Consider the following 19961-nt stretch of genomic DNA (forward strand, 5'->3'; position numbering starts at 1 on the left):
TATGGGGTTATGGGGCTACTTAAAAACCTGTGTCATTAATGGCAAATTGCCTGTCAGAGCCTGGGAGTAGAGGGTGTGGTCTCAAGAAAGCCCCACTCACATTTGTTCTCTTTGAGGGAGCTCAGGGCTTCCAGGGAAGAGGAGATGACTAGGAAAGAGTGGGTAGATATCTGGGGATGATGGGCAGGAGCAGGGGACAGGTCCTTGGGCATGTAGTTAGTATTGAGGGGTTGGGGACAAGCATGAGGGAGAGCGGGGATATGACCTGGGGTCCTGACCTTTTGCAAAATCATTGTTTTTAAAGGAAGCAGGCTGGGGTAAGGGGAAGACAGGCACTTCGTATCCATGCTACCTGCCCACTGCCTGTGGGGAGGGCTGGTGAGGAGAGGTCCAAAGGCCAGAGGAGGCCACACTAGTGGCCTTGAGGGGGCTGGTGAGGCAGGGACAGGGTGGACTTGCCCATGGTTCCCTCCTGCGTCCCCGGGGATGCGGGAGTGGGGGCAGTGGTCCCCAAGTTCTTGCTTATCCTGGTGCATCCTGACATCAGTCACAGGGAGGGAAGGGCTGCCAGGATGGAGGGGCTGGAGCTCTGCTGGTGGGAGCTGCCCTTCTCTCTGAAGAATCCAGTTTTTCTTTTTTTCTTCTACAATTACAAAAGTATTAAATTATCTTTTAAAATAATTAAATAATTCAGACCTATTGAGATTTTTTTTTTAAACATGAAAGTCCTTCATTCTCCTATTCTACCCTCCAAGTCCTTTCTCTTTACACCGTGAAAAGGGTTTGATGGTACATTTTTTCTATGCATTTGCAAACATACATATGCAGCCCCCCCCTTTTTTTTTTTGCTTAATGGAAATGGGATCCCAGATGTGTCTCATTCTTTCCACCCCTGAAATCCCCTTGGCCATGGAATGTCAATCTGGCAGAAGCCTCACTCTGTAGAGGAGGAAACAGGCCCAGAAAGTGGAAGTGACTTTCCCAGGGTCACACTTGTGTGGAACTAGATCTGGAACTAGAATACGGGTCTCAGAAAAACAAGCCTTTGGGGGGCCTTCTCTAGGTACTCTGGAAAGTAAAGAGGCGGCTGAGACTCGGAAGTGTTGATGGCTAGGCGTGCGGCCTCTATGCTGGCTGCGCAGGGTTTTGTGCCTCACCAGTGCCCCTGTAGACGATACAACCAAATGTGACTGTAAGCCCCCAGTAAGGTATGTAGGCAACCAGAAAATTAATTAACTCTATTTCACAAATAAGTCAAATTCCAGGGACAGGAAAGTATCTTTTGTAAAACTGCACATGAAGCTGGTGGCGAAACGGATAGACTCGGCCCCCAATTCCCACTGTGCTCCTGAGGCTAAACAGCAGCTGGGCCGATGGGAAACTCTCAACCAGCTGGTGACGGATGAGGTAAAATAGGGTCCACCTGCCTAACAGCGACAGTTTGTAGGAGTCTCAGAGCGGCCCCCTCCTGTTCGTATCTACAAGGCAGCTTCTACTCAGCTGTGGGGAGAGTCCTGCCAGTGGGAGGCGACCGCGCTGTGCCCCCTTTGAGGTAGAAGCGGGAGGAATTTCCTTACAATCCGGGTGGGAAGATGAAAAAAATGCTCCTTCCAGGGGGTCTCGGAACCCCAGACCCTCAAGACCCTCGTCCGCCTGGGCCAGGTTGGCAGCTGCGCAGAGAGGATCCCACTCCTGGGAGCCCTGCCCAGAAACGAACCTCCTCGGGACCTGCTTCCCCAGCTAGAAAACGAAGGGGTTGAATGTCACGATTTCTGAGGTCTCTCGCGGAAAACCCTAAAACCATTTGCCCCACCCCACGCCCCCGCACGCGGGGACCCCCTTCCCTCGGCGCCTGCCGTGCGCCGCGGTGACAGCGGCGTCCAGGGAGCAAAGGAACAGCACGGCCTGCACACCGGACTTGCGCTCGGGGACGGCGCGCAGCGGGGACGTCCGTCTCGGCCCCGACGACTCCTCGCAGGGAGGCCGGTCCCGGGCGCGCCGCTACCGACCGAGCCGGAACGCGCGTGTGCGGGGAGCGGGGCGTGCGCAGGCCGTGCGCTCCAGTCTGCGAGGGGCCCCCGCGGGCGGGGTGCCACAGGCAGGGGTGCGGGTCACCCGCGTCCCGGCCTCGCTCTGCCGCCCCGCGCCCTCGGCGAGCGCGCTCCCCGCCGCCCGGCCCCGCGCGCCCGCGGGGGCGAGGTCGGCCCGCCCACCCAGGCCATTGGCTCTGGAGAACAAAGGGGCCGCCCCGCGGGCTGCTCCGATAGGGCCGGGCGGGTCATCTGAGCGGCGCAGCCAATGGGGTGGCTGGGCGGTCCGGGGGACGGCCAGGACCGCCAGCCAATCAGGCGCGCGCTCCCGCCCCGCCTGCCCCGGGACTGGCCAGGGCCCGGAGCCCGGTGCCCAAGTCGCCCCCGGGGTGGCAGTTCCCGTTAACCTTAGCCACAAAGTCAAAGGTATTTATTTCCCGGCCCCTCCCTCCGAGTCCCACTGCATTTCGGGCGGGGAGGGCGGTGCGAGGGACGGCCCAGCGCCCGGCCCCGCTCCTCCCGCGCTGCCTCCCCCGACCCGGGCAGGGGCCGAGGATGGGGCGGGGGCCTGGGCCCGAGTCTCCCCGCCCCCACAGCCAGGACAGGGCCCCGGCCGGCGGGGAGGGCCGCAGGCCTGGGCGGCGAGGTCAGCGGGAGGCCAGAGAGGGCGGGGGAGGATGCAGCGGCCGGCGGAGGGTCGCCCGCTCGCGGCCCCTCCCGGGCTGTCCCGTTGTTCCGAGCTCCCCGCCTGTGTCCGCCTCCCAGACAGACCTGCTTCTGGGGCAGGAACCCCAGTGCCCGCTGCAGAGTGACACGTAGAAGGTGCTCAGTAAATGTGTATTAAGAGTGGGGCTCAGGCTCGAGGGTGGAGGCACTGAGAGGATAGTACCGCAGAAACTGGAAGTGGGTGCGCGTCCCTGAGACCTCGGTTCCAGGGAAATGGGCACAGCAGCCAGGGTCTCAGTGGGGGAGGGGGAGGGGCTTCTCCCTCCGTAAAGGATATAGACGGCATCTACATGGGAGGATGGAGAGATGTGGCCTCCTTTGGGCAAGATGGAGCCTGGAGTGGGTCTTGGTCTTGGGGCTGGGGTTGGGTGTGGTGAGAGCCCCACGGGCTGCAGGCGCAGTGGCTAGTCTGGGCTCCACAGTTAACTGTTCTTTTGGGCCCCTGTGTTCATCTGTAAAATGAAGAGATTAGGTGGCATTTTGCCTCCTTTCAGCTCAAAGTTTCCATGATTCCGTGCTTCTAATCTGTTTTGGACTGAAATTTCTTTTATTTAAGCATTCCCTCATAATAGTTTGTGTTAATGGTATATAGAGTGTGGGGCCTGTACTGGGTGATGGGCCTGTGTTTAGATGCCTGTAGTTCTGCGGAGACTGGCAGAACATTGATGATGATGATGATGATTCCATGTAGATGGTGCTGGGTTGCATGGGTGCACGGGTTAAACGGCTTAGGGGCCCCTAACTGAGCCTGGTATATCCAAAATTGCTTCTTGGCCAAAGTGATCCCTAATCTGGGCTGGGAAGGGGAGAGTCGGTCAAGGGTCTTCCAGGACTGGTCATAGGTGTGGGGGGACAGGGCAAGTTCAGGTTATGGATGTCAGGAGGATGGTGTCTGTTGGGGTGCAGTGGGGAGAGGTGAACATCGGTCGGATTTGAATGGCCCTGCCAAAAAATTTTTAGTGAATCTGAAAGTGTGGGGGAGCCATTGAAGTATTTTAAGCATAGTAGTAACACGTCCAAATTTCAGTTTTAGAAAAATTGCTTTGGGTTCTCGATGGCAGATAGATTGGAGGGAGCAAGCTATAAAACTGTCAAAATCATCCAGGTGAGAAGTAGTGAGGCCTGAACTTGGGCGGCGAGATCGTGAAGGTATTTAATATGGCCCCAGTGGGACTTAGTTGCCTACTGCAGAGCTTGGCAGAGGTGGACTGGTAGATGTACCTGTCCCCCAATGAGGGTTCAGCTGAGAAATTCAAGGTTTTTCAGGGCTGCAGTGGCCTGGAGGGCAGAGCTGTCTGTCCAGGTGTACAGGAGACCTGCATTCAGGCAGAGAATATAATCTCTCTGGGCTCTGCTTTCCTCATCCATCAAGGGGGGAAATACTCCCTCTCTTTCTCAAGGTCCTTTGAATGCAGCAAGGGGTGGCAAAGTGTTTATGAATAACAGTGTGACACTGTTCAAAGGGTTGTTGTTGGCAGTTGGTTTTGGCCCTGCCTTTAGATCAGGTCATGGGGTCTCCCCAGGTCCTGACAGGCTCCTGAGTATTAATTAGAACTGGGGCTGGGGAATGTGAGTACAGCTCTCTCTTCTAAAGGGAGGTGGGTGAGCAGAGGCTGGGGAGAAGGATGCCATGGGTGTGGGGCAGGCATGGGGCAGGAGTGGGGTGGGACAGTCCCAGCAAAAGTGTGCATGTTGGGCAGGTGAAGGTGGAAGTCGTGGAAGGAGGTGGGGCTTGGGTTGAGTTGGGGACCTCTGGGAGGTGGGCAGGCTGCCCGTGGACCAGGTCATCCTCAGGGAATGCTGACGGGAGCAAATGGAACCACTAAACCGTGCAGGCTGTTCATACCAGAGCAACCCCGAGGTACAGTTCTTACAACCCTGAGTGGAGAGCAGGAGGGGGTGATGGCCACCGCAATGATCTAAAATGAATTTTTCTTGCACCTTGTGAATGTTTTTCAGAATCCTTTCACACTGTTTCTCCCCTTTGATATGACAATTTTCTATGCAGGAGCAAGCATTGTTATTTCTATTTGCAAGTGAGGAAACTGAGGCCCAGAGAAGGAAGTGGGTTGCTCTGGGTCACATGGCTAACCAAAGACAACCCAAATCCCAGTCCGGGGACTCTCAATGGCTTTGCCCACTATGACCTGGTCTTTCTGCGGGACGACGGTCTGCCCTTCCCTCTGCTTCCTACATCTGTCCCCATTCCTGAGATTGAGGACCCAAGCATTTGGAGGGCTGAGGTCCGAAGATGGTAGAGTGGGAAGAGGGGCAGGGCAGGACTGGAAGAGTGGTACCAGTGGGGGTGGCCAGTATTGGGGGGGGCCTGGAAGTTGTAGAGGAGCAGGGCGGGTGATGGGTGGGGACTGGAGAGCTGTTAGAAGATGCTGGGCCTGATGCTGGGGTGTGGGGATGAAGGCCTTTGGGTGGGGAGGGGACAGGACCTTGTCTGGGTGAGAACCTCTGGAAGGGGCACATAGAACTGCCCTGTTAAGTGGAGGGCTCTGCATACAGTGCTGCAACCACAGCCGTGTCAAACCTCCTCCTCCCTCTAAACCAAGCAGAGTGTGGAGGCTATTGCGGGACGCTGAGGCCTCCCCTTCACCATTAGGAACCTGAGGACCAGAGCAAAGGGACTTGCCAAGGACAAGCAACAGCTTAGTGACCATGGGCTGGGAGTTGTGGGTTGTGATGTGGGCTTGAGGTGGGGGTCTGGAATCCTAGGGGAGGGACTGGGAAGGGCAGCCTTACAAAGGAGTGGGCTTCAGGGGGGAGACCAGGGCTGATGAACCAGCCCCGTGCTGTCGCGGGTCTCCCAAAGCTGACCTAAGGGAAAGGGCTACTGCTTCCCCGTGGGCCAGAGCCCACAGGCCAGGCCCCGGGAGGGTCTCACGCTGCACTGGGCTTGCTGGGCACAGCTTCACTGTCTTTCTAGGGCTTTCTATCCCACTCTGCCTTCTCTCCAGCCCACCGCAGCCCCTGCTGGCCTATGGCACCTCTCCCGCAGCGCAGGGAATCCGACAGGTCCTAGATCACTGTGGATATGTTGCTTCCATTTCCACCTCCCTGAGTTCTTGTCCTGGGAGCAGGTGGCTCCAGTGGGATGGCCACGAGTGCGCACGGACACCGTGTCATGAATGGACTGGCGCTTCTGTTTCCATGAGTGTGCTGTGTGGTGATGTGTACTAATGTGATTCACAGTGGCACATTTGTGTCTGTGGATCTGTAAGTATGTCTGTGAGTTTAAAAAAAAATCTCACTTTCTCTGTATTTGCAGATGCAGTTTTGCAGGTATTCTCATGTGTATGAATATCTCTGTATTTTTGTATCTTTGAGCTTTTGTTTACTTAAGATACAGTTTTGTATCTTTAGATATGATCGTTTAGATACGATTATATCTGGGTGTGTTTATGTGTGCATTTAGTGTTTATGTCAGTTTTTTCATATGCCTATAATTGTATGTTTAAAATTAAAACATCTGCTATTAACTGAAATCGTTTTCCCAGGCAGAGCATGCCATTGGCTCATCCTGAGGGATTTGTGGTTAGTGACAAAGAGTGGGGCCAGAGGAGCCCTGTCCTCAGACTTCCATTGTTTCATTCATTCATTCATTCATTCAGTATGTACTGAGAACCTTCTGCATCTCAGGGACTGGGCAGGACAAGAGAGTAAGTCCCCACCCATGTGAGAGGTGTTGTGCACTGAAGACACACAGTTGGGTACAGGCCTGGGAGGAGACCAGGTGGGCCAGGCGGGGTGAAGCCAGTTCGGGCTGGGAAGGATGTGGCTGACAGAAGGTGGAAGCCATCCGGGCAGTATGGGCAGAGGGGTGCCAGCTTGGCCTACGAGGGTCCCAGGAAGGCCAGCTCCTGCCTGGGCATCCGGTGAGGGTGAGAGACTGTTGGTACGGCTGGGAAGTGCCCAGCAGTTGAGGACCTGGTGGGGCCTTGTGGCTGAGAAGGCCTGGCACTGGGCCTTTGACCTGGGTTTGGGGAGCTGCCCTCCCCTCGAAGCCTCAGCTCATGGTGGAAGGTGGTCCCCACTCCCCACCACTAGCACAAAGGATTTGGGAGGTGCTGTCTACTTCTCGCCTCCTACCTGGGCCCTGTGTCTGAAGAGAGCTGTGCCCAGCTACTGGGAAGGCTTCAGGGGCTTGAGACTAGGAGCCTGTGGGGAAACCTGGACAGGCCTGTGGTCTTTCTCTCCCCCAGCTGCTGTCTGCCCCCAAGTCTCTGCTGCAACCAAAGCTCCTTTGTTACCTCCCCTGCCCCAGGCCTCAGCACCTGCTGCAGGGCACAATGCGCTCTTTGTGTGGTCCTGCAGTTGTCATGGCAGCTGGGCTCTGGCTGAGGCCTTCCCCTTGAGGGGAGCACACTGAACTGCAGCCTGACCTTGGCAGGGGGAGACCCTGGCCCAGAGCCAGGAAGCGGTAATGAGGAGATGGCCTTGTTCGGAGACTTATCCCCTGTGCGTGTCCTCTTGCCACATGACAGCTGGGCAGGGTCCTGGCAGGGTGTGGTGAAGCTGCCCTGTTGCTACCTGTCCACTGGCCCGGGCGTTTTGCTGGGGCCTATGGGTGGGCCTGGTCCTGAGCATCTCCAGTCAGCTGTGTGCAGTGGTGGGTAGGGTTAGTGGCACGGGGGTATGCTGTGTGGCACAATAGGGCAAGAGGCAGAAGAGGAGAGAAGCTCAGGGTGGGGCACCTGGTAGCCCGGACAGTCTGAGAAGTATCACATGGAGGACTTTCCTTGGCATGGCTTTCCCAGGGTTTTACCTGCAGGGTACCTTCTGCGCTGTTTCCAGATGCATCCCACCTGAGCACACAGGTGGAGGTGGGTCCCCAAAGACATGTCCTCCCTTCCCCCATTCCTGCCCTCTGTGCCTCCCCACTCACTTCTCCCTCTTGGGTCCACGAGACTCCTCTTCCTTCTGTTTCCACTTCTGTTCTCACCTAAACCACAAGGCTGCTTTCCCTGGAGCCGGCATGTGGCCCAGAGGAGAGGTACCAAGGCCCAAGGGAGGAGCTGCTCTGGGGAGGTCAGGATGCATTGAAGCCTTTCCGGTACCTGAAGTGACTTTTAGGTCCTAACACCTCTTGGAAGACAGGGAGGAAAAAGTAGGACTATGTTTGATTTGGCGTAGGGGCCTCTAGTAGTGTGGTGTAGGCCAAGGCCCACTCCTCTGTCCTTGTCCTGAATTTCTGACCCCTTTATTCTGTGTTTCCCCACACCATGGTGGCTTCTCTGTCCACCAGTCCCTCGGAGCCTCTTTAGGTAGACATGAAGTCCAGTTGATGAGAGGCTTCCCCAAGTGTGGGGTGCAGAAAGCTCACACGGGGTGGCCTGTAGGAAGAGGGCGGTGCCTGCGGGAGGAGAACCTAGTGCCATGGAGCCCCTTCAGGCTGGCCCTCTTCTCTGCACCACCAGCAGGTTTTAGTGTCTATAGGAAACTGCAGTCAGAGTGCTTAACAGACCCCTGCTAGGAAATAGAATTAAAAACAAAATCTCACCCAGGCTCAGTGGTGTGCTCAGTGGTGTTCCAGCTGCTCTGGCTGTAGTTCCAGCTGCTCTGGAGGCCGAGGTGGAAGGATGGTTTGAGCCCAGGACTTCAAGGCTAGCCTGGGCAACATAGCAAGATTCATCTGAAAAAAAATTAAAACGTATTAAAACAAAATCCTTTGCCAACCCAGAAAATCTCTTTGCAAAAGAAGAGAAAGAGAGCAGCTTTTTAAAAATTGAATGTGCATTATCCAGAATGTGATGCACATTATAGGCAATCCCCTAAGAGGCTACAAAGACAGCGCAAGGTCTCAGCCTGTGTGTAGCCAGGCAGATGCTGCCCATTACAGACAGGCTCTCAGGATAACCAGTCACTAGTCCTTAAGTGAGAGGACTGGACAGCACCATTTGTCACATGTGGTTCATCCTAAATTCACCTGGTAATTGGAGTGGCCATCTATGTTAGCCATTATAATTGCCTTTATCCAAAGGAAAAATAAACTCATATTTTTATGACATGAGGTAGGTTTGCAACTCGGAGCCAGGTGCCTGCCGAAGTTAGGCTCCTGCCCTCCTGTGGAGACCAGGCGTCTTCCTCAGTGCTCACATTTCAAAGAGTCCTTGAGAAAGGCAGACCTGCGGTGGCCAAACTGGCCAGAGACTTATTTAGCTCTTAAAATGGTTTACATCTCAAAAAGACAGAGATGGAACTTAGAAGTTTCTAAAGAAAATGCTCTGAAAAAAGGGGATGTGTCTCTTTCCCTCTTTGTACCAGGGACAGATTTTTTTCTGTATTTTAGACTCATATTTACCCTCTGGCCTCTGTTTCCCCTTTGTAAAATGGGAATAATGCCTATGTTGCCTGCCCAGCAGGTATGTGTGCAATTAAACAAGCCGTGCGCGTTTCAAATGAGGTTACGGTTAGAAAGGCTCTTTGAAAAAGGGAGAGTGCGGTCTGTGGGGTGGGAGGCGGACTGAGAACCCCGGTTTTCGTCCCTGTCCCAATTGTTTTCCTTTCACTCCCATCTCACCCACAGATGGCAGGGCAGAGACCCGGCCCGCGTTGATGCTGGGGAGGCCTCCAGGGATGGAGAATGGCCTGGCTGGTGGCGGCACAGGTAAGAGGGAAACTGGAGGAGGTGGGGACTGGCTGGGGCTGAGTGCCCTTGCCCTCTCTGAAGCCAGGCATGCGCTGCTGCCCTCGGCCGTAGACGTAGAGTTTCAGGGTGGGACCAGGACTTGGAAGGCCATGCCAAAGAACGGGACAAAGATAGAGGCGGTGGGAGCTCGGAGGATGACAGAGCCCTGCTGGTTAACTTGCCAGGCAGGGGGACACACACACACACTCACACACCTTGTAGGAACTGAGGTGTTTTTTAAGTGCTGGAACAGGGAGTTCACGGTGATTGTGCTAATAACCACGGAAAGCTAGCACTCTGGGTAGGACAGTTGGGTAAAGCAAGCCCTGTGGTTCATTGGCCAGGGTAGTGTCTTCAGTTGGGTCCATTAAAGCTTCCTGGGGTCACTCAAAGTTCAGGGTCTTTATCTGCTAAGCTGCTTAGAGCCAGTTGTGATGAGATACATGCTGTGAGTGGAAAATTTTCCGGTACAGTCATGTGCTCTCGGCCTGGGTGGAGCAGCCCCTGGCATCTGTGAGCAGCCCTCCCAGCCCTCGGTGGCTGTGTGTGTGGCTAGGGCTGCAGGCACCCTCTGGCCCCACAGACGGGGTTGGGTCTGAGAGCAGGCCCTGGAGCAGGGTCCTGAGCCGACACCCTCAGCAGGGTGTGACTCAGGTTTCTTTACCTCCCTAGCCCCTCCCAGGGGAGTGCCTGCAGACCCCAGGGCCCCTGCCTTACGGCCGGCCTGTGGGGAGAGCTGCCTCCCCTCCCAGGAATTATTCCGAGACCTAAGGCTGAGACAGACACCAGGTGGGAGGGCAAAAGAGAAGCGGGGCGGGAAGCTCAAAGGGGGACGGCGTGGTGTGTGGCAACCACGCAGTTGTGGGGCTGGGTCCTGACACAGACCCTCAGGGCGCTTGGCCACACTGCCGGCCCCTTGTGGCGTGGACATTACAGTGTGAGAGTGAAACTAGAGCGCATGTGCCCAGCGTCTTAGCAGAAGGCCCCCTCTCCCCAGATGAACTCAGGAGTGGGATCCTAGCTGGCTGGGAGGTGGCTCTGCTGATGTGAGACGTGGAGTCCGCCAGGACCCTCTCCCCTTCTCCTCCCAGTGTCTGAGGCAGCCCTGTGGTTTTGGGGAAGGGTTTGAAAACCACTGGCCTACACCCCAGGGGCACTGAGGCACATGGGGACGGGGTGGTCCCCTTAGTGACTTTTAGGACGTGACTCACTCTGGGTGGCCGCAGCATTTTTCAGGTAATTGAGAGCTTACCTCTTTTTTTTTTTTAGAGTCTCACTTTGTTTCCCAGGCTACAGTGAGTGCCATGGTGTCAGCCTAGCTCACAGCAACCTCAGACTCCTGGGCTCAAGCAATCCTCCTGCCTCAGCCTCCCGAGTAGCTGGGACTACAGGCATGTGCCACCATGCCCGGCTAATTTTTTTTTTTCTGTATATATTCATTGGCCAATTAATTTCTTTCTGTTTAGAGTAGAGACAGGGTCTCGCTCTTGCTCAGGCTGGTTTCGAACTCCTGACCTCAAGCAATCCGCCTGCCTCGGCCTCCCAGAGTGCTAGGATTACAGGCGTGAACCACCGCGCCCAGCCAGTTTACCTCTTTTGAGTGCCTTTTTATTTGTTTTGTGTATTTCTTTTTATTATGACAAAATATATGTAACATAAAATTTACCATTTTAACTACTTTTAAGTATACAATTCGATGCATTAAGTACATTCACAATGTTGTGTGTCCATCTGTTTCCAGAACTTTCATCGCCCTGGAAACTCTGTGCCCATTAAGCAATGAATCCCCATTTTGTACTTTTTAATTTTATCTGAACCATTTATAACCTAAACCATTAGCCTTGTCTTGGTGACAGAGGAGCAGTGCTGTTATTTTTGGACTCCTTTCAAGGGCAGGCCTGTTTTCCCCCACGTTGATTCCTGGGCCCCAGGGAATGTGCCCCGGGACAGGGGAGCCCCGCACCTCCCCTCTTCAGTTTCAGGAGCTCCTGGGACGAGTGCAGGGCTTCACCCCTCCCAACCCAGTCGTTTATATTTGCACCTTCAGCAGGTGGATGAGACAGAACACTGTCCTGGCAGCCTGGGGCTTTCTGGCCCAAGGTCGTCTTGCTGCTAGAGAGGGCAGCCTCCCCAGCCATCAGCCACGTGATGGACAACAGGGTCACCACTATCTTCAGGTTGGCACGAATCATCCTGGATCATGCATATTGAGAGAGAGAGAGAGTTTTATTTTTCATAAATTCAATCAGATATTTCATATAGTTTTTGAGCTTGTTTTGTTTTCTCTTAAAATGTTTTGGAAATTTTTTCACATCTGCATATAGAGTTATATTCCATACTTTTTTTTTTTTTTTTTTTTTTTTTTTTTTTTTTTTTTTTTGAGACAGAGTCTCGCTTTTGTTGCCCAGGCTAGAGTGAGTGCCGTGGCGTCAGCCTAGCTCACAGCAACCTCAAACTCCTGGGCTCGAGTGATCCTTCTGCCTCAGCCTCCCGGGTAGCTGGGACTACAGGCATGCGCCACCATGCCCGGCTAATTTTTTTTTTTTTATATATATATCAGTTGGCCAATTAATTTCTATTTATAGTAGAGACGGGGTCTCGCTCTTGCTCAGGCTGGTTTTGAACTCCTGACCTTGAGCAATCCGCCCGCCTCGGCCTCCCAAGAGCTAGGATTACAGGCGTGAGCCACAGCGCCCGGCCCTATTCCATACTTTTTAATTGCTGCATAATATCCCATATTATGAAAGGCATGATAACTTTTAAACTACTAGTATTATATATGGGTGATTAGGTTGTTTCCCATTGTTTGCCAAGTACAAACAGCACTTTCAGTGGCTATTCTTGGACACTCCTCTTTACACTTGTGGGTATTTCTTAGGTAAATATGTGGAGTGGAATTGCTGGCCGGAAGGAGAAGGCTCTACGGATTTATAATTTTAATAAACAACATCAAATTGTCCTCTAGAAAGTCTGCCCCAGCTCATGTCCCCAGGATGCGCATGTGTGTACTTGTTCTGCATAGTTTCCATGTGTATTGTGAAGTAGGGATGTTACCAGTCTTTCTCATTTTTGCTAGTGTGATGGGTAAAAAAGATGCTACACTATTATTTTACATTTTGTTGATGACGAGTGAGGTTAAACCTCTTTTCATCGTATCTCTAGAAGTCCTTTATATATTCTGGATATTAATCATTGGTCATTATATATCTGCACATATTTTTTCCTAGACCTGTGCTGTCCAGTATGTGGCCGTTAGCCACAATGTGACTCTTTACATTTAGGTTTAAATTAACTTAAATACAATAAAAAGTCGTTTCTTAGTCGCACTAGGTACCTTTCAAGTGCTCAGTGTCTCAAGTGGCAAGAGAGCTCAGATGTAAACTGTGTCCACTACCATGGACAGTTCTATTGGAAAGTGCTGTGCTAGACTGCTATTTCTACTTAGGTTTATGGTATCTTTTGTCACACAGGTGTTTTAAATTTAGGTTTTATGTTTTGTATCTTGTTTAAGAAGGCTTTTAATTACCTCTAGATTCTAAACAATTTCCCCTAATTTTTCTAATACTTATATTTTCTTTGTTTCAACCACTACTTACGTCCATCTGGAACTTATTTTTATAAACAATATGCACTAGGAATCTAACTTAAATATTTTTCGCAAAAAGATTATCAGCTGGTTCTAAATCAACAGACTGGCCTTTTGCCATTGACTTGGAATGTCTCATGTGTCATATATCAAGCTATTTGGCTTCATTGATCAATTTGTCTTTATGTATACTCTATACTATTCTCATGATTTGATTGTTTTTAGCTTTTTTTATTTTTTATTTTTGGTGGAAGGGAATCTGACTTGCAGCCTCACCTCACCAGGCACACCATAAAGCAGCCACACCAATAACAACTGTATCAGTCAAGAGTTTTTTGTTTTTGTTTTTTAAATAGACTTTACATTTTAGAGCAGTTTTACATTTATGGAAAAATTGCAGAAAAAGTAGGGAGTTCCCCTATACCTCCCCCCAGTTTCTCCTATTATTAACATTTTGCATTAGTGTGGTACAGTTGTTCTAACTGATGAGTCAATATTATATTATTATTTTTAGAGGCGGTCTTGCTTTGTCACCCAAGCTGGAGTGCAGTGGCATGATCATAGCTCACTGAAGCCTTGAACTCCTGGGCTCAAGCAGTTTTCCCTCCTTAGCCTCCCAAAGCACTGGGATCATAAGCATGAACCACCTTGCCCAGCCTGATACGTTATGATTACCTAAAGCGTATAGGTGCATACATTAGGGTTCACTCTTTTTTTTTTTTTTTTTTTTTTTTTTTTGAGACAGAGTCTCACTTTGTTGCCCAGGCTAGAGTGAGTGCCGTGGAGTCAGCCTAGCTCACAGCAACCTCAAACTCCTGGGCTCAAGCAATCCTCCTGCCTCAGCCTCCCAAGTAGCTGGGACTACAGGCATGCGCCACCATGCCTGGCTAATTTTTTCTATATATCTTAGTTGGCCAATTAATTTCTTTCTATTTATAGTAGAGACGAGGTCTCGCTCTTGCTCAGGCTTGTTTCGAACTCCTGACCTCGAGCAATCCGCCCGTCTCGGCCTCCCAGAGAGCTAGGATTACAGGCGTGAGCCACAGCGCCCGGCCTAGGGTTCACTCTTGATGTTGTATATTATATGGGTTCTGACAAAGACATAATGTCCCGTACCCACCATTACACTGTCATACAGAATAGATTCACTGCCTCCACATGCCCTGTGCTCCACTTGGAATCATACAATACATAACCTTTTTAGACTGGTTTCATTTACCTAGCATATGCATTTAGGGTACCTCCATGTCTTTTTGTGACTTGATACCTCATTTGTTTTTATCACCGAATAATATTTCTTTGTACGGATGTACCATAGTTTGCTATCCATTCACCCACTGAAGGACATCTTGGTTGCTGCCACGTTATGGCATAAAGCATCCATGCCATGTACAGGTTTTTGTGTGGACATAAGTTTTCAACTCATTTGGGTCAATACCTAGGAGAGTGATTGTTGGATTGTACGGTAAGCCTACATTTAGCTTTGTAAGAAACTGCCACACTGTCTTCCAAAGTGGTTGTACCAGTTTGCATTCTGACCAGCAATGAAATAGTTCCTGTTGCCCCATATCCTTGCCAACATTTGGTGTTGTCAGTGTTCTGGATTTTACCTATTTTAATATGTATATAGTGGTACCATTCTAGCTTTTAATGTCATCATATAAGCCAAATTCTTACTTATTCATTTTTAGGATTTTCTGGGTAATTTATGTATATCATAAGTTTTCTAATATACTAAACTAGGATTACATTGAATTTAAACATTAGAGTGAAGATCTTTGTCTTTCCATCTAGTAATATATCTGTTCTTTTATTTAGGTTTTCTTTCTCTTCAGTAACATTTAATAGTTTTCTTTATATAAGTTTTACATGTTTATTTGGTATATTCCTAGTTATTTTATGGCTTTCATTGCCATTTTTAAAAAGTATTGCTTTTTTTTATGTTTTTGTACCTAGCAATCTTGCTGAACTCTTCTATTTTCAGTGGATTCCCTTGCACATTCTAAGTTAATAATCATAAGCAAATGACAGTTTTCTCTTCCTCTCCAGTATTTGTATATTAATAGTTCTCTCCACTCCCCCATCCTCCTTTACCCCCTATCCCCTGGATTTGGCGAGTTCCCCAAGTGCAAAGTTGAATAGTGTCATTTTGTTCCTAACTCTAATGGGCGTCTAATCTTTTGCCTTTGCCTATAATGTTTACTGTAGTTTTTAATATACATTGCTTGTCAACTTAATAAAGTTTCCTATATTCCTAGTTTGCCAAGAGCTAGTTCTTCCCCTTTTCCCACTTCTTCCTTCCTTTCCTTCCAGAAATGTTGAATTTTATTGTGTGACTTTTTCACATCTGTTGAGATGACATGACGTTTTTCACTTTTTTTTTTTTTTTTGGGACAGAGTCTCACTTTGTTGCCCAGGCTAGAGTGAGTGCCGTGGCATCAGCCCAGCTCACGGCAACCTCAAACTCCTGGGCTCAAGCAATCCTACTGCCTCAGCCTCCCGAGTAGCTGGGACTACAGGCATGTGCCACCATGCCCAGCTAATTTTTTCTATATATATTAGTTGGCCAATTAATTTCTTTGTATTTATAGTAGAGACGGGGTCTTGCTCTTGCTAAGGCTGGTTTTGCACTCTTGACCTCGAGCAATCCTCCCACCTCAGCCTCCCAGAGAGCTAGGATTACAGGTGTGAGCCACCATGCCTGGCCCGTTTTTTCACTTTTAATAAGATTATGTCATGAATTATATTGGGCCTTCTTTGCTTTCCTGGGGGAAATCTCAGGAAGGCCATGACATGTTATTATGTTAATGGGACTGAACTTGCTTTGCTCACGTTTGTTTGTGTTTACATTCAAAGTATGATAAACCTATAATTTCCTGCCCACCCCTATTCTTGTCTTGTTTTGATACTGGAGTTACGCCAGCCTTACAGACTTCTCTCCTCCCTCCCTCCCGCCCTTTCCTCCTGTTCACTGCGGTAGTTTATCCGAGCTGGGAGTAATTCTTTCCCTTAGGTTTTCAGAGCACCTGTTTATATGGTTGTGTGGCCTATTACCCATTTGTGAGGTAGAACTTTGGCTTTCTTCTGAGCCTTTTCTATGGGGGCCCAGCCACTGTAGAGGGTGCTACAGTGACCTGGGGTTTGGTCACTGTAACCACTGAGGGACCGGGCATGCCCTCGCTTAGAAAGCTCCTGGCACATTGATCCTCTTAGAAAAAGAATGGTATGTTTGGAAACTTGGCCATTTTCTCCTTGCTCCCTGGGTCAGCAGATTTCACTGGAGCAGCGGCTTCTTTCACCACTTCTGCGCCTGCTGCGCGTCGGTAGGGGAGGCAGGGCAGCCCGTGCTTGGCGGATCCCACGTGCTTGGCGCCCAGGTGGCGCGCTGATCTTCCTTTTCTTGTACCAGTATTTTTTGCTTCACTCTTCTTCACACCTCAACCTGCCCTTATCTTATTGTCCTTTCTGCCTTCTCTACTCTCTTTTTTCTCTCGCTCTCTTTTCTTCTGCCTGCTTCAGTCTTGCCCTTCTGCGTTCTTTTCTCTCTGGCTTTATTTTCAGCTCTTCTCTGCCTTCCCGCACCCCCTTCCCTCTCCCCCCTCCTTGTCTGCATCTACCGAGCAGAGCAGCGAGTGACCTCTCCCTGTCCTCTCTCCGTTTGCCTCTGGCAGGAGACGGGCTGGCGATGAAGATCAAGCAAGAGAAACCAGACCGGCCGCTGCAGCCGCTGGCCCCGCAGGCCGTGCTTTCCGAGAAGGACAAGGAGAACATCTTCCAGCAGCGGCGGGGCCTCCCGCCATGCCAGACCGTGGGGAGGCCTCGAGCCTTGGGGGGACAGGAGGAGACTGGGGGCCCAAGGCGGGCCCCTCCCACTGAGCAGGATGGGGGGCTGGCAGGCCAGTCTCCTGGGGCAGTCCCTGCCCTCCTGAGCCCCGCGCTTTCTACCGGGGAGGGTCACTTTGTGTGCCTGGACTGCGGGAAGAGATTCAGCTGGTGGTCGTCTCTGAAGATCCACCAGCGCACGCACACCGGGGAGAAGCCGTACCTCTGCGGCAAGTGCGGCAAGAGCTTCAGCCAGAAGCCAAACCTGGCGCGCCACCAGCGGCACCACACGGGCGAGCGGCCCTTCTGCTGCCCCGAGTGCGCGCGGCGCTTCAGCCAGAAGCAGCACCTACTCAAGCACCAGAAGACCCACTCTCGGCCCGCCACCCACTCGTGCCCCGAGTGCGAGCGCTGCTTCCGCCACCAGGTGGGCCTCCGCATCCACCAGCGCACGCACGCCAGGGACCGCCAGGGCGCCCGAGCCGGCCTGCACGAGCTGCTCCGGGACGCGACGCCGCGCCTGGCCTGTCGCCTGCGGCCGGCGGCGCCGCCGCGGGGGCGCCCCGAGTGGGCCTGGCTGGGGCTCTGCCAGGGCTGGTGGGGCCAGCCTGGGGCCCGGACCGCAGAGCCCAGCCCCTCGGGGCCCGGCGAACAGCGCCAGTTCATCTGCAACGAGTGCGGCAAGAGCTTCACCTGGTGGTCGTCGCTGAACATCCACCAGCGCATCCACACGGGCGAGCGGCCCTACGCGTGCCCCGAGTGCGGCCGCCGCTTCAGCCAGAAGCCCAACCTCACGCGCCACCTGCGCAACCACACGGGTGAGCGCCCGCACGCGTGCCTGCACTGCGGCCGCGGCTTCCGCCAGAAGCAGCACCTGCTCAAGCACCTGCGCACGCACCTGCCGGCCGCGCAGGCCGCGCCCTGCCCCCGCTGCGGGAAGAGCTGCCCCAGCCGCGCGGCGCTGCGGGCCCACCAGCGCGCGCACGCCGCCGCCGAGCTGCTGCGCCCCGGGCCCGCCGTCCCGGGCGGGGAGCCGGGCTCAGAGGGGCCCCAGGGCTTGGCGGCTTCTCGCAGCACCCAGCGGGCCCGAGGAGCGGGGGACGCCATGTGGGGCGGGGGGCGCGCGGGCCTGGCCGGGCCCAATGAGCCGCGCCAGTTCATCTGCAACGAGTGCGGCAAGAGCTTCTCGTGGTGGTCGGCGCTCACCATCCACCAGCGCATCCACACCGGGGAGCGGCCCTACGCGTGCCCCGAGTGCGGCCGCCGCTTCAGCCAGAAGCCCAACCTCACGCGCCACCGGCGCAACCACACGGGCGAGCGGCCCTACCTGTGCGCCGCCTGCGGCCGCGGCTTCCGCCAGAAGCAGCACCTGCTCAAGCACCAGCGGGTTCACCGCGGAGCCCTGGCGCCCAGCCCCAAGGAGGAGGCGCGCTAGTGGACTGCGGCCACAGAACCCTGGCGGTGGTGGGCGGACGCGTGTCGGGGAGCGCGTGGGGAATGGGGTGGCCAGGAGCGCTGGCTCTTAGAAACCCCTGCGGGGAAACCAGTGGTTTCCTCAAGGCTCTGAAGGCCTGAGAACAGAGTTCCAGAAGCATCTCAAAGGGTGCTGGGAAAAAAGGTCCTGGGGTGTGCTGAGGGAGGAGGTAAGAGCAACAATCCTCACTCCGGAGCTGGGAGGTGTCGCGGTGGGCTGGGGGCCGTCCAGGTACCTTTTCAGAGGTTGGACCCCTGGCCTCAAGCATCGAGTGGTGTGGCGGGGCTGTTGGTGTCAAGTGGCCCAGGTCTGGACTGGTCAGCCATAGCACCAGCCTGTCACACTCGGGCTGCAGGATGGCCAGGGGGCTGCCCTGTGGGACAGTCCCAGCAGACTCAGTGATACCAAGGATGGGAGCCAGAGGCCGTGGCTAGGGAGGGGCACGCATATCCCCAGCACCAAGGCCAGTGCCGGCACTTAGTGGCTGTTCAATAAGTATTTTTGGAAGGAGGGAATGGTTGGATACCCTCCAACCCCGAGTGCCCCACTGCCCAGGCAGGGTGCTGGGTATGGTGGGCTGACGCTAGGACCGGTGTGTGTGTGTGTGTGGTGGGTGGGCACGGGGTGGTCTCAGCTGAGGTTTGGTTGCTTGGGGAGGGGAGCTGGCTGGCAGAGCCAGATGTGCTGCTCCTACTCTGGTCTGGGTGTGTGCCCCAAGTGGCCTGGCTGACTTCACTGACTTGGATCCTATCAATCCCAGTCTTGCAGAAGAGCAAATGAAGGATTGAATACTCCGTGTGGTCTCATTGTCCTCTCTGAGCCAAGGGTGTGTGTGCCGAGGGATCTGTTTGCCCTGGGACCAGGGCAGGGAGCTTTTGCCATGAGCACAGCCACCCCCAACTCCCAGTTCTTGCCTGGGGTGGAGGGCAGTTTTCTCTCTTCTCTCCTTCAAGTCAGTTTTGTGTGCCTCCCCACACACTGCCTTCCGCCTCCTGCGCCCAAGTGGTCACCCCTGGTGCCCTTCCAAAGCAGGGTTGGTGGAGGCCCTGGTGCTGCAGAAGAACCCAGGGCTCCTGCCCAGGGTGTATCTTTCCAGAAGAGGGGTGGAGGTGGGTACTGGGGTGCCAGGGTTGGATAGCTGGGAGGTGGGAGGAAGAAAGGGGGACCCCAGCGTTGACTGTGGAGGTGGAACTGCACCTGCCCATCTCCCAGGGCCCCTGATCCTTTTCTGAAGGTAGCAGAAATGCTACCTTCTCCAGGAGCTGCTACAGTGTAGCCTGGCTTCTGGTCACGCCTCTTTTCAGATCTTGTTTAATCCTCTTTATCTGGTAAGCTCTACTGTTGTAGCATTGAACAAAGACATGAAGATTCTGAAAGGACAAGGAGGAACACCCAGCAGTTCCAGCTTACCTGGCTAGAGTGAGTGCCATGGCATCAGCCTAGCTCACAGCAACCTCAAACTCCTAGGCTCAAGCAATCCTACTGCCTCAGCCTCCCAAGTAGCTGGGACTACAGGCATGTGCCACCATGCCTGGCTAATTTTTTCTGTATATATTAGTTGGCCAATTAATTTCTTTCTATTTATAGTAGAGACGGGGTCTCGCTCTTGCTCAGGCTGGTTTCGAACTCCTGACCTCGAGCAATCCGCCCGCCTCGGCCTCCCAGAGTGCTAGGATTACAGGTGTG

General features: G+C 53.2%; 1 protein-coding gene across 3 annotated transcripts; it reads left to right on the plus strand.

Annotated features, from left to right (window-relative positions):
• The first annotated feature begins 2389 nt into the window (after positions 1–2389).
• ZNF775 (zinc finger protein 775) lies at positions 2390–19069 on the plus strand. 3 transcript variants are annotated; one of them, XM_012786115.3, is made up of 3 exons: positions 2390–2456; positions 9292–9372; positions 16651–19069. In XM_012786115.3, exons 2-3 carry the CDS (start codon positions 9321–9323, stop codon positions 18234–18236), a joined length of 1638 nt encoding a protein of 545 aa, XP_012641569.2. In that variant the 5' UTR covers positions 2390–2456; positions 9292–9320; the 3' UTR covers positions 18237–19069. The 3 variants fall into 3 exon arrangements, with proteins under 3 accessions (XP_012641569.2, XP_012641571.2, XP_012641564.2); XM_012786117.2 differs by lacking the exon at positions 2390–2456 and adding an exon at positions 2479–2852; XM_012786110.2 differs by lacking the exon at positions 2390–2456 and adding an exon at positions 4489–4617.
• The last annotated feature ends 892 nt before the right edge of the window (positions 19070–19961 follow it).

Source organism: Microcebus murinus, chromosome 9 (genome assembly GCF_040939455.1).
Source record: "Microcebus murinus isolate Inina chromosome 9, M.murinus_Inina_mat1.0, whole genome shotgun sequence".
Lineage (NCBI taxonomy): Eukaryota > Metazoa > Chordata > Mammalia > Primates > Cheirogaleidae > Microcebus > Microcebus murinus.

Bases quoted from the DNA above. Each gene is read 5' to 3' on its own strand.
- ZNF775 (XM_012786110.2), top strand. From the start codon at position 4,554: ATGCTGACGGGAGCAAATGGAACCACTAAACCGTGCAGGCTGTTCATA. The intron at 4,618-9,291 runs GTACAGTTCTTA...TCTCACCCACAG, and splicing joins CATACCAGAGCAACCCCGAG to ATGGCAGGGCAGAGACCCGG. The intron at 9,373-16,650 runs GTAAGAGGGAAA...TGCCTCTGGCAG, and splicing joins CCTGGCTGGTGGCGGCACAG to GAGACGGGCTGGCGATGAAG.